The 14135-nt window shown below is 32.7% G+C and overlaps 2 protein-coding genes across 3 annotated transcripts; one reads left to right on the top strand and one right to left on the bottom strand.

Annotated features, from left to right (window-relative positions):
* The first annotated feature begins 2584 nt into the window (after window positions 1-2584).
* On the top strand, window positions 2585-9109 carry LOC110813134 (uncharacterized). Of its 2 annotated transcripts, XM_022040158.2 has the most exons (5): window positions 2586-3118; window positions 3331-3404; window positions 4580-4641; window positions 8150-8227; window positions 8340-9109. In XM_022040158.2, the coding sequence occupies exons 1-5, from the start codon at window positions 2858-2860 to the stop codon at window positions 8393-8395; spliced, it is 531 nt and encodes a 176-aa protein (XP_021895850.1). In that variant the 5' UTR covers window positions 2586-2857; the 3' UTR covers window positions 8396-9109. The 2 variants fall into 2 exon arrangements, with proteins under 2 accessions (XP_088066383.1, XP_021895850.1); XM_088210257.1 differs by lacking the exons at window positions 8150-8227; window positions 8340-9109 and adding an exon at window positions 4925-5361 and having other exon boundaries at window positions 2585-3118.
* Window positions 9110-9366: 257 nt separating this feature from the next.
* Window positions 9367-12520, bottom strand: INO (Plant-specific transcription factor YABBY family protein). Its single transcript, XM_022040186.2, has 7 exons — window positions 11763-12520; window positions 11462-11602; window positions 11161-11290; window positions 11010-11058; window positions 10804-10879; window positions 10631-10726; window positions 9367-9719 (listed from the first exon to the last, which is right to left on the bottom strand). The coding sequence occupies exons 1-7, from the start codon at window positions 11841-11843 to the stop codon at window positions 9645-9647; spliced, it is 648 nt and encodes a 215-aa protein (XP_021895878.2). The 5' UTR covers window positions 11844-12520; the 3' UTR covers window positions 9367-9644.
* Window positions 12521-14135: the final 1615 nt, after the last annotated feature.

The raw sequence follows: 14135 nt of genomic DNA, 5'->3' as shown, positions 1-14135 counted from the left end.
AAATTGTCATTCGTTTTTTTTCTAATTTTTTTTTTTTTTTTTTTAATTTCCTTAAAAGAAAGTTTACTGTGCGGATACAGTAAAAAAAAAAAAAAAAAAAAACAGAACTCCAATAAACAGTGAGAAGCGGACAGCAGCAGTTTTTGATTTTACTGCCAAGAAATTCCGCAGTCTTATTGATTTTAACTCCAACAAAATGAATTAATCCGCCCTTTTTCTGGCTTTTACCGTTTCTACTCAAACAACTTACTTGTCCTTTTTCCAGTTTAATCTACAAAGCAATTAAACTGATTTACAACAAAAATTCACTCCTTTGATTTGTCAACAAAGTTAAGAATCTTCTTTATTTGGGATCAACATTAAATTTTTACTAATAAAATTACAGTTTTTTTTTTTTTTTATACTTAATTCAAATCTAAAGCTATTTGAAATAGAGAGAAGGGAAATTTTTTGTTAAGCAGTGAGTTTTTTTTTTTTTTTTTTTTGCCTTCCTTTACTTAATGGGCAAGTAGTGGGGTATCCCCAATTCTTCTAATTATCATTTTAGATGGAAAGAAGAAAATATATATATATATATATATATAGCACGTTAATCATGAATTAAGAAAAAACAAAAATATATTAGTTTTTATTTATGAGTAGTGGGGGCACAACCAACGTCTCCATTCTTTGCTTCACGGGATTTCACACTATCCATAATTTTTTTTGCTTTTTAACCAAACCATTTGAAAATTCAGATATGTCAGTCTTCTCTTCTACCCAAAGAAAAATCTAGATTCAAATTCCAACAATCGGACGGTTACAGTTTGATGGGCAGATACGTAATTATAACATTAAACTTTTTATAATTTTACGTTTCCGAAATTATTTAATAAAAATCAATTTTTAGAAAAAAAAAAAAAAAAAGAGAGAAGTAATGGCGATGGGAGAATCATCATGAAGACAAGTCGCGGTGGTCGGTACGAGGGCCATCAGCACGAGAATTTAATAAGGAGCGGGAAAAGAGAATGCAGGTTGGCTGACTCCTCTACCTTCGTGGGTCCCAACAGATGATGGGTCCCGCTCCCTCCCCCAGCTCTACGGGCCTGGTTTGTTGGCGGGTAATTTTGGCGGGTGAACAAAACGACGCGTCTGTCCACGTTTCGCGGAATTAGATAAACATAACACGACCCCAACCTCTTTAAATTAAATCTTGTTTATTTATATTTATATTAATTACGAAAATAATCATATTCTACAGTATATCCTGTTGAGTGATCCTACCAATTGCGGATTTTTTTAAGCCAATTAAGGGGTTTTGAATTTCTTGTACATCGCAATTATGGTCAGACATAAAACCAAGACCGACCAACCAACATATTTTTATATTATATTTAAAATTACATTTGGTAATTATTTACTCAATTTTTCACCCCTTAATAATAAAATTTTACCCTTACCTCCTGTATATACAATATAATTAATTTAAAATCTGTGAGATGCCACATTGAGATTTCTCCTTCTTTTTATGTGTACGACTTGTTTTCTTTATTGACCGAGATTTGTAGAGACACCACGTTGTCAAAATTGGTACTAGTGTATGAACGTCGCCGTTTTCCCCACACACACCCATTCAACACGGACTCTCATGTCAATAAAGCCAGGCCTTCCTCCCAAATTCAAATTATGTTAGGTTGTATTTTTAATAAATAAATAATTATTGTTATCAGACGTATTAGTATGTAAGCTGTAAAGCAATTATTCTTTTAAAGTATAATTAGCAAGTTCTATGTATTGCTTTGTTTCTTATAATTAAGTTAATGGGAAAAAAAAATTAGTAAATTCATGAGTTTTCGCTTTTCTTTTTCTTTCTCTTTCTTAAGAATTTTCACTTTCCCATTACCTCACGTTTAGCATATTATACAAAAAATATATGGAATAAATTAGATTTGTGTAGAACATATTTCGTATTATATTAAATTATCTCAAAGATAATAATATCTCCCATAATCTTGAGGATAATTATAAATTAATTAATTTTTAATTTTCTTTTTTAGTTGATAAATGTTTTAATGATACATTCATGCATCTTAAGATATGTATTACATTTTTTAAATTATACCGCAAACATTATTTTTTTACAAGTCTTTTCATCCAAATTTAATATAAAGTATTTGATTTCATTTGAACTCTATTGTACATAAGATAAGAAATTTAGAATTTTAATTTTATTTAAAGAGTATAATTTATATGTGGTTATTGTATTGGAGACTTAACATTTTTTTTAATTACTTTTTAACCTCTTTTCAAGATATTAAGAATTCAAGTGCTTAAAATATGTAATGGACAGATGACAAAGCAAAAAATAAATACATAAATAAAATTTTGACGTTATATTTTTTCAAGAAATAATAATATTTTTATCATATTCCTAAAACTATTACTCTATTTTATTAAAATAAATTACCAATAAAATTCAAACTCCTCTTTATTTTATTTATTATAATTAACTAAAAACAAGATTTACTTCAGATTCTTACTATAGAAATTCAAACTCCTATATCAATCGGCCCGGCCCTTCAAAATGCTTTATAGTGTGATGGCCCAATATCAATCTGCCTGGCCCTGTTAGGTCGGCGGCAAGGGACCCGAAACACGCACTACACTGCACTGCACCCACCGCTATTGTTCCTCGTCTCGTACGACATCCACAGGCCGGCGGCACTGAAAGCCATTGATTTCAGCGTCGACCTGTGACCCAACTCCCGCCAAGCACCAATCAATTTTGCAACTGCCTCGTCCTCATAGTCGTGCTTGCCGTCAGGAACTCCTAGTCTCTGCAGGTGAACTTATCTTTAGATGCCACGTCACTGAACCAATGGCTTTGAGACTTACAAAGCTCACGATGTCAGCGGGTGAGATGGTGTCTCCGTTCGCCCTCAGGAGATGGACCCATGTCTCCGCCATGCGTACGCCTTTGGACTGCCTCGTTGATTATTCAGTGGCGTCGCCACCAACTGTTTTGCCTGAGTTTGATCATGATCATTCTGGTTCTACCAATCAGAAAATTATTGGATTTGGATTTCCAATTTCTTCTTTTGGTGGATCCATGGAGCTCATGGCTGTTCCCAAGAAGAAGGTGAACAAAAATTGAGTCATTTTTTGAAGTCAAATCATATTACAATTTGTCACTTGAAACTTTAGTTTTTATTTTTTATTTTTTCTCCCTGTCTTCATAGTTGTTTGGGGATTCAGATTATTTGTGATATTAGGGTTTTGGGGTTTTAGAATTGGTTGTCGGGAGGGCAGGTTTGGTATCGGGTTTGACCTACGAGTCGGTCTATTATGCAGGTTTCTCCTCACAAAAGAGGCATAAGAAATGGACCTAAAGCTTTGAAACCTACACCAGTCATTATTCGATGCAAGTAAGAATTATTGCCGAATCTTATCGTTTCATTATATTTCATGATTACTTTTTTTTTTTTTGTAGTGGCAGTCAACTCATCTGGAAAAGATATCTCTGATTTCATGATAATATGTGATTACGCCTATCCGTATACTTCAAAATTACCTTTGGGAAAAATATAGCATGAGCATGAGCATGGCATTTCATTTTAGACAGCCAATGGAATCTTTAGAAATTTTTAATTCTTGATTAAATTTTTGAACCTACAGCTGTAATTTTCTTCTAGATATCTAGATGATTAGATGCTTTGGTAACATCAGCTCATTTGTCTGCAAACATGAAATTCCTCTTAATGAGTTGATGAATTATATTCCTTTTTCTCGAGACTAAACGAGCCGTGAAGATTGGGTAAAATGAAAGCAAACTTACTAAATGAAATGCATAAGGGTCAATTCAGTTGACAAAGGAAGAGCATTTCATACCCTGCCCTGTTCAATTCTTGAAGTTTGCCGACTAAGAGTAAAAATTTTAAATGTATTAGGCTGATTATGAGGGACCTCAACATCTGGTAGGGGAACACCTAGTCTTGGTGCTTTAGATTATTAGGGACTTACATAATTTTAGTTTTGGTGCTTTTGATTATAGGAGTTACATGCTTTTGGTGATTTAAGTTACAAGATCTTCTAGGGAAAGAGGTAGTTTCGGTGAAATAGTGGAAACTTATGCCGATGATATCTGTTGTAATCTGTAAATTGAAGTGTTTAAATTACAAGAGCTTGGAATTTTAAGTGAGAGAAACTGTCAGATAGAGATTTGCTTCCAAGGATCTCATGTATGAAATGTTTTTTTCCTTAAAAATTTTCTGATAAATCACTTAAAGGTCTGATGCTGTTTGGAAGAAATGAATTCCTAAAAGGTTTCTGTGGTTTACTTAAACCATAGCTGGAATTGATATCTCATTCAAAAAGAAAGATATCAAATATCTAGAGTTTCTTTTTGTATATTATGTTTGAACATCAAAATAAGGATTTGCAAATAAACTATAAATTCGTTAGTTTTAAATACAGAATTGTGTAATAATGGACATATACTTTGCTTCCAGCAACTCATGTTAGTTTATATTTTTACCAATTTTTTAGCCTGAATCACACACTTGTGCCCATCTATATTTTCTCATATTTTCCTCTTGCTCAGGAGCTGTGGTCGAGTTAAGCTGCCACATTTCTACTGTTGCAGTGGCGATAGGGGAAATGCAGGTAAGCAGAGCAATTAATCTGTGGTGGTTATGCTATTAAGCACCATGTGTTGTAGACAGATTTTTCTTTCCGGAATAAAGAGTCTACTTGAATAGAGAAAAAGCACATGTGCTTGTGACCTTCTGATACAATTTGGTGAGATTGGTGGATTTAAACTGCAGTTTTATTTTATTTTAGCAAAGTAGAAATCTAAGTTGAATTGCTATTTGCCAATAGCATTTTGTTAGTTCTATTGGAACAAAATCAAATCATTTAGATTTATATGAGCACTTGGTGCAAATAGATGGCAGGGTACTCCATCATTTCTGTGCTGAAGAGAGCTATTGTTGAGACACAGAAAGAAGAGAAGAAATTTGTTAATTAACATACTGATCACAACTAGTGACAACTATGGCAAGTTTGGTTCACAGGAGGATGAATGAACTATGAATATAATCGAATCAGCTAGCCACAAAGTATTGGGTGTTTCCGACCGGGAGAAACAATGTATTTTAGGAAGCTTAACTGGGGGATTGATACCGGTGGTTTCCAGGTTCTTCCCACTGACCAATTGATTTCAGACTTTGACTAGACCTAATAGTGATTGATTTCTCAATTGTTTGGTTGTACACTTGGGTCCTGATCTGGGAGGGCCTGGACCATTTGCTTTACTGAGAACTATCGAGTCTCCTCCACATTTTCTTGAAGTCTTGAAAATAATATTTTACCTAACTTTTACAAGCTGATCGTGATGAAAATGAAACATTTTGTGTTAGCTAATATTAAAACTTAAACGACAAATTTATAGGAACGCATATATGTATGCAGATGTATGTATGTAAGGCACCATCTTCTAATCAATAGAACTATTATCCTTGAGGTCAACAAATATTATGAGCAAAGCATTGGCAAATGTAAATTACAAAAGTGCTCCGTTAATTGGTTTGGTTAGCTTAGAGAACTAGTGAACACAAAATTAATCAGGCAATTGTATCTAAGGAGAGGGTTGAATTTCAAGCTATTATTTAATTTTATGATGTTTATATGTGTTTTGTTCTTTTGTTTTGTTTTTTTTTTTTTTGTTTTTAATTTCCTTTTACTTTCATTATGTGAGTTGCCCTTAAATTCACCATCTTGGAGAGTCTCTCTCGTTTGAATTTATTCTGTTCAAGATTCAAAAATGAAGTTATCACTTTCCTGTTGGAGATGCAACTTAAATTCAATGCAAATAAAAAATTAAAAGGGACTTCAACTTCGAAACTTTAATGAAATAATAGTTAGACAGCAGTCTGGGCTTCCACTTTTCAGCATAATAAATTTGATTAATATTTGGTTGAATGGTTAGTAATATATATATTTTTATATAAAAATTTTAATTATATTATAGGTGATGTATATCATTTATTTAATATAAAAAAAAAATTTAACCAAGAGTTTTCCCTTAGTACATTTACACAACACTCCATCAACATGTCTCATTGATTAGTTTGCCTCTTCAATATTTTTATATTGAATGGCTCATTGTGGTTCCTCTTTTAGAAAACATTATAATAAAAAGAGATATGCTTAAAAAGTAGAGCTTCCTCCAAAGAAATGAAGTTATAGGTAAGAAAATAATCTTTTATATATATATATATATATATATAATCTAAAATATAAGTAAATTGATTATAAATTTTAAAAACCAAATTAAACAAAATAATTAAGAAAAAAAATACTTTAATACTAAATTGTGTATCCTATATGTGTTGGAAAGCACGATCATCCTACTAAATTAGCTACATGTCAATTTTTAATTGGGTCGAGAAATATTTCATTACTAAAAAGTACTTCAATTTACAATTCTAATTAGGCATGCAATACCCACAAAGCATAAGAGACGACATGCATTGGTTTCTTCTAAATTAACATACTGTTTTTACAAATAAATAAATGCTGCTTGTCTGTATGTATATGATCAATCATTCAGTTTTTTGGCGTGTAGGCTCAGAAGGCAATAAAATTGTTGGGGTCATGATGTGTTGATATTTCCTTTGCTTCCATCACTACTTCTGCATAAACCTCCAAGATAACTTGAACCCAGCTGAGATGACTTTGATTATATCCAACTAAGTCTTTTTGTTCCTTGTAATTACCATTTTCATTTGCCAAAACTGACATTTACATAATATACTGCAAGAAACCATGAACTGATGCTTGTATCCGAAGGAATCATGCACGTCAAATAATTGTTTGGTGGCACTGAATTGTCACATGTGGTATAATTTTTTCTGGTTAAAAGTAATGGCTAGTCTGAAAATATTGCACACAATATACACAAACGTGGCATGTGTTTGTACACAATATGCATATGCATAATTGTAGGGTCGTAATTCATTTCATTCATGAGGAACAGTAGGGTCATGATTCGTTCATTCACATATTCATTCATCAAGTCCATAACCCTGGTTGTATATTAAAGTGGCTAAATGATGAATAGAAAAGGGGGGACCAGTAGGATGAGTGTTCAATATTCATGAAGGTTAAAAATTGTAGGACCCTTAATAAGGGTAACTTGGGAGGTGGGTAGGAGCGTTCAAGTGGCCTTAGGAGGCTTATGGGAGGACTTGTCAGCATCACTTATTATTTGAAGCCTCAAATGAAACCCAAATCACAAGAACTCTTATCTCCTGAAGATGAGGTCTTTGGATTTCTCCACCCTTTTTGGCCCTTCACTTAGATATCTCTGGATAACAATTATAACCTTCATCTCTATTTGATCTCCTAATTAATTTCCTCTATTCTTTTCATTGTTAAATAACACTCTATATGTGTATATATATATATATTGTAGGCTAAATATCTAGCTCCCATTCCCTTTTATTGCACTTTTCTCCGTTTGTTTGCTTTCTCATATTTCTTATTCCTTTCTCTGCTACTATTAATATATATAATATAAATACACACTACACAACTCTCGTTTTGTCCATTTTTGTTCCTAGAAATTCAGAAATATGTATCATCATAATAACCACCAGCTTGCTCCATGTTTGCATTGCCGCCCACATACCTACATTAGAATGGTATTCTCTTTCTTTCTCTCTCGAAACTCTCTTTCTCTCCCACAATACACAAAAGATTGAAAACTGAAGAAAACAAATGACATACCAACTAATATCAATTAGTTTTGCATGGGCAATTATCAGGTTCAGCACCTCATAGAGAGATGCTTGATTCTACACATGACCCGCGATCAATGCGTAAAAGCACTAGCTCGACATGCCAGCATCCAGCCTCTCGTCACACTCACTGGTCCTCATCTCTAGTTCTGCATAAGTTTTTCATATATAAACAAATATATAAGTAATTACATATTGCAGATTGCAGATGATAGACAAACTTTGTAAATGTAATTAGTAGAGTTCAAATTTTGTTTTTGTGAAATTCTTGATAAAGATTTGAAATGAATCAATAGTGTTAAGTTATGTAGAACGTATAGTAATAATGTTAGTGAAGCTTTTTATTTTGCTAACTGGCTACTTGCTTGCAGTGTGGAGGGAGCTACAAAAAGAGAACATGGAGTTCTTCCGAGCATATTTTCATGCTACTTCTCCCAGGCCATTCATCAGTAAGTATTTAAGACTACATAATATTTTCATCCCCTTAAATTTCTCTAAGTTTAGAGAAAAAAGAAAATACAAGAAAGAGGATGAAGATAACGTTTGCATATTCCATTTCAGGTAGACATGCTCAAAGGGCACCAAGGTTTGCAACAAAGAAGCAATATTGGAAATGAAACATTGGAAACCATATACATATATATATATATGTATATATATACATATATATATATGAGAAAGAAATGATCCAAGAGAAACATAATATTCATGGGACCATGTATGAGGATTTTCAAGTGATATGTTTGTATATCTAAGTGCTGTTGGCTCTCTAGTGGTATATGTATGCTCAGGTAGATACGAGGAATTATCTCTTGGAGCATGGGTGATCCGATTCACCCTTTAAAATATTAATGTTTTTATGATTTTTTTAAAGAAAAAAATCAAATTAGGGTCTGCCAAAAAGTTGAAGTATCCAATCAAAATTCATTGGTAAATTACCTCAGCCATGCTCTGCAACATAAAATAAATTCTTCCTATAATATAGGCGGGTGAGGTCTTCCATATGGGGTTTCCGTAAGTTACAAAGGAAGCTTAATGTAGCAACCTAGCCCAAAAAAAAATGTGTTTCTATCATGTATAAATAAAGGTTATCATGTTTTTTTGGGTGTGTGAAATACTGATAATATATATATAGGCGGGTAGTGATTATTAATAATATATATATATATATAAATCAAGGGTACATGGAGAAAGTTGTGTGCTAGACGTGGAGTGTGTAAGTCTTGCTTATATTTCTACATACAGGATAAATTTCGTTATCCATGTATGTATGTATGTACATGGTCATCCCAGTAATAGATTATCAAGTACTAATTAAAGTTTTTTCTTTCTGTCTTGGTTAGTTACTTTCTGAAGCATAAATACAATTAACAAATTTAGTATTTTATCTCTTGAAATGGATATATAATATTCTCACAGCACAATATATCATTTTAATTTCTTGTCTTACATATATATATATATATATATATTCTCACAGCACAATCACAAAACCATCCATAATCGTTATGTAGTATATATAATTGCCGGTTGCTCGTAATAGTAAACACCTTACCCATTTTAATTTATACATATATACACATGCATATATATAAACTTAAACTTGATTAATTTACTATTAAATTGCGAACAAGTAAAAACATATATATATATATATATATGTTTTATGAATCATACATCACGCACTAGAAAATTGAAGTCTGTTTTCAGTCAGAAATCAGCTTGCAGTGAAAACCACATTCCCAAGAGAGCATCTACCCTCATAAAGGCTACGTACCCTAAAACCCTAATTCCTAAATGGGAGAGAGAGAGAAGATTCTGGTGTCCTAGCTCTTATGACAGTTTATATTTGTAAGTCTTCCTTGTTCACTGATCAAAAGGTGTTCTTGCCCAAATGGAGTTCCTTGGAGCTTTTCTTTCGCGGAACCCAGCAGTACTGCCCTGCAATTTTTCACAACAGAAACCCACGCATGCACCTCTCAGTATACGTTACTCCAATTCACATACTACCTATATATATATTAGATAAACTTTCGTGACTTTCAGTAGCTATATATATAGTATATAATCCTTCAACTATCTTGTAGACTGGACGAGTAATCAGTGAGGACTTTTGCCATTTATCTCCTCAACTGGGGATAGATATATATACATAGAGAATACTTACATAACATGCCTCATGTTTTCACTAAAAATTTATATATTTAATTAAGTATATGATAGATAGATATCAATTGTAACAAAATAAAATATAATTTCTAAATGAAATCACACATTAATATAATCTAATTCAAATTCTCTATCTTTTATAAAAAAAAAAAAAAAATAACAAATTAACTATTTAGTTAATTACTATTTATTATATTACATGCCTTAATTACACTGGTATGCATTAACAAATCATTAGTATATATATAAAATATTTGTTTAATTTAATAAAGAGTGCTTGAAGGTACACAATTAAGCATGGAAGATCACAGAGCAGCTGGGCTGCTTTGAAAAAGTGGAATTTGGTGGTCCTTCTTCATCCATCTTATAAATTAGCAGCAAGTAGGTTTTGACTTTTCCAAAAAATATAATTACATCATTTCCTTCCATGGCCAAAGTGAAGCCTACCTAGCTACCATATAATGTATAGTTGCAGTTCATGGGAACCCATCAAAAACAAACTAATATTATCCATCTAGCTAGCGCTAGCAACCATATCTAACTACAACCCACTTTGTAATTCATATATATCAAACAAGATCCACCATTATTTGCTTGATGTGTTTAAATGATCGTAAGTACATAATTAGGTACAGTATTAACCAAATGTTGATGCTTATAATCACATACATAGAAATATATACCTCAAGAGCATCAGAGTTCCATGTCGTCTCGCTGGGATCCTGATTTTTACCGCACTCTACATCTTTTCTGTAATGGGTTGGAGGGAACTGAGCCCACTGAAATTAAGCAGATTTAGATTAGGTCTTCATTGGGAGTACATGATTGATATTTGAGTTCTGTTAAGAAAACTTACATTTTTGGCAGCAGTGCTAAAGGCTTCCTTGTGAGTCATGTTTGGATTCTGAGCCTTAAGCCTTCTTATCTCTTCCCTGTCACGATACCCGCATATATATATATATATGTACATGTATATAAATATGTATACCAGCAATGTTAAAGTTCCAATAAGCTAAATCAAGGCCTTACTTCTTATTACTTTCAACATAGAAATTTACTTACTTGATGAAGCAGTTATAGGCTGATGGAGCTCTTTGTCTCTTCTCTGGGGCTATATACACATATCATATGTTTTCAACAACATTTAGAATTGGAATGTTACAAGTTTAACTATGTATTATTTGTAACTAAAAGCGAAAATGGACATCCTTACGTTTGTTAACTATTTGATTTATATGGATTCCATCTTCCTCTTCATAGTCTGAGGAAGTTAACATGGATGGGCTTTGCCTGTCCAACCTCCTGCACCCATCTCCGTCCTTTGGACTCGCTTCTTTTTTGCCCTGGAAAGATGGACGAAAATACAGACGCATATAAATACATATATTTAGATATGTATGTATGTCATTGGTAAATTGATGCTGTTGTTTATTCATTTGAGTCCTGCATATATATACATACTTGAAGTTGGTTATGTAATGAAATTTTGTGAACAGAAAATTAGATTAAAATACCTCACCATCACGGCTAAGAGAAGCTAGAAGAAGATGAAGTGGGACAAATGAAGATTTCATCATGTTGACAGAGAGGAGGCTTGTGCAGCATCCACATCTCACAGTCACCGCCGTGGACAAGCTGCTACACGGTACGCTTACCTGCGCTCATATGTTGAAAATCATTGAAAAGGAAAAAGCCCAAGAAAGAAGACTAGAAAAAGAAAAAAGACCAATCATTGTAGATTCTTGCTGGAAAATACATACTAACATATATATATATATATAGAGAGAGAGAGAGTATATGAAACACAACATATACCAACAAAATAGTTGTGCAGAAGCCACACTGCACATAACAAATCTGTTCGGGGAGATCAAAGAGATGGTTTAGATTTGACATAATACTGTGCTTGATGTGTGAGTGTGTGTGTGTGTGTGTGTTTTAGTGCGTTTTAGAGAGACAGAAAGCAGACAAAGAGGACCACCCTATTCAGATAATGTTGGGTATTTTGCCTCAAGGACTGAATTTATACGTGTTAAAATAACTTAGTCATAAAGATTAACCCTTTATAATGGTCTGTTTACATATATTTATGTAGATAGAAAGCATTTTTGAGCTGCTTATTAATTTGGTTCCATAAGTGGGTAGATAGAGATCCATGGATGAGCTGTGAGGAATAAATGATCTCATAATGCTCATCACTTTGTAAACCTCAGTCTCCTCTTCCTTTGATTGAATCCTGCAGAGGTCCAAATTACTAAATGACAGTGAAGCGGCCTGTTTGTTTCATGGGTTGTTTTCCTTTCATTTACTGAGGTAGCCAGTTTAGAGTGAAAGTGAAAGGGAAATTTTTTTACCATATTTGTGAGAAAAAAGAAGGGTAATATTTGTAGAAGGGTTGTTTTGAGAAGGAAAAGAAGCATCTTAGTAATTTTGTTTTTGGTGAAAGAGAGTAAATATAATTGACATGGAGGTCCAACTTTCTGTGCTCTCTACTTGCCATTTCATTTAGTAGAGGTCTCATTCCTTTTCTCCTTAATTGTCTGTGTGTGTTTTTGACTCCCACCATGTGACTGCACGTGAATTATCCAGACCAAAACCCATCATCCAAATCTCACATCTTATGATGAATCAATCCTATATATATATATATATATATATACTTTTGGTTTATGAAGTTTACAAGTAATTACAAATTATGTTTAGTTTGAAATATTGTTACTAACAAGGAGGGACCAATAGAGGTGGAACAAAAATCTTATATCTATTTTAGGTAAAGAGAATAAATATCCCGAGGGTGGGTAGGAATGAGTCGAGCAAAATGTCCAATCAATACCGTAGAGATATTATTATTATTATTATTATTATTGAGAGAGAACAAAATTTAGGAGCCACTGTTGACTTGACGTGAGGAAATTATTTGACGCTAGCCGAATACCACGCAATATATTAATATTCTTCTAAGTCTCTTTTTCCTTCCACTTCAAAAAATAATAGGCTAAGAGAAATTAAGCAAGAAATATTTATTTTATATGATATTATATAGTTTTATCACATTCAGTTGTGATATGATATTATATTCTATAATTTTTTTCCAATTATCTAAAAACAAATGCATGGATTTCCCAACAATGGAAAGAAGATATGTGGTGTAAACATTAGTGTCCTAAAACTATAAGGACATCACCTATTATGTCTTCTATGTATTACTACTATAATATTCTTAAAACTTACTTTTAAGAACTTTAATTACTAGTAGTATATCGTAACCTATAATCCAATCCTATCACACTCTTTTGCTTCGTTCTAACAATTATTTTTGTAATGTGATTTTGAATTGGATTAAACTTACGATAGACTTCAATTATAATAGCTTAATATGCAGACCCAACCTCAAAATGTGTTAGTTTGAATTAAATATTACAAGTACATAAATAAAAAGACTAAATTGAGTTAGCCGAAACAGACACGAAGCCCATCCATCCATCGTTATATTCTTCTCTCAAGAAGAATAAACAAAAGTGTTCGACATTTTTAGTATTTCAAGCAGAGACGATGAGATGGACCAGTTACATATGAATATGGGTGTCTTTTTCTACTTTTTTCTTGGTCACTTCAGAAATTTTAATTAACATTTAAATTATTATCGTACAATATACCAATATTAGATTGACATACCAGTTAAAGCAAGTTATACATATCAAATAAACAATAGCAAATATCTTCTTATTCACCCTGCAAGAAATTTAAAAAGTTAGCAAAAGATAAATTAGATAATGAAGTATTCTAAACCCATCACTTTCGGAACCCAAACAAAAGATAAGGTGCTGTATGACAAACCCACACTTTGTACTGCTACTGTATTCACTTTGGGAGTTTATCATGTGCTCTCCTCTATACTCACTTGTTCCATCCTCGTCCAGGAATCTATTTTGTGCGGCCAAGAAAGGTCCTGAGTGATTGTACGTCTACAATCATTCATCAAACATAAGATGGGCTCTAACCAAATTAGGCAAAAAGTATACTTTGGAGGAGGATTGTGTGCCACTATACACTATAAATGCCATTAAGGCAGATGATTATATGGAGTGGCGCAGAGTTGACAATGTTCTTTCTACCGAATGCAGTCTCTACAGTCTTAAGTGCAAAGGGTAAATGAAGAATAACTTTTCACCTTAAATTGATGGAAAC

Source organism: Carica papaya, chromosome 8 (genome assembly GCF_054855325.1).
Source record: "Carica papaya isolate Zhongbai chromosome 8, ASM5485532v1, whole genome shotgun sequence".
Classification (NCBI taxonomy): Eukaryota; Viridiplantae; Streptophyta; class Magnoliopsida; order Brassicales; family Caricaceae; genus Carica; species Carica papaya.
The sequence above is the reverse complement of the archived record's forward strand: the minus strand, read 5'-3'. Positions and strand labels throughout refer to the sequence as shown.

Coding starts and splice junctions, on each gene's coding strand:
- LOC110813134 (XM_022040158.2), top strand. CDS start 2,858: ATGGCTTTGAGACTTACAAAGCTCACGATGTCAGCGGGTGAGATGGTG. Junction 4,642..8,149: donor TGGCGATAGGGGAAATGCAG/GTAAGCAGAGCA, acceptor ACTTGCTTGCAG/TGTGGAGGGAGCTACAAAAA. Junction 8,228..8,339: donor TTCTCCCAGGCCATTCATCA/GTAAGTATTTAA, acceptor ATTCCATTTCAG/GTAGACATGCTCAAAGGGCA.
- INO (XM_022040186.2), bottom strand. CDS start 11,843: ATGTCAAATCTAAACCATCTCTTTGATCTCCCCGAACAGATTTGTTAT. Junction 11,059..11,160: donor AAATCAAATAGTTAACAAAC/GTAAGGATGTCC, acceptor ATGTGTATATAG/CCCCAGAGAAGAGACAAAGA. Junction 9,720..10,630: donor GGAACTCTGATGCTCTTGAG/GTATATATTTCT, acceptor GAAAAATTGCAG/GGCAGTACTGCTGGGTTCCG.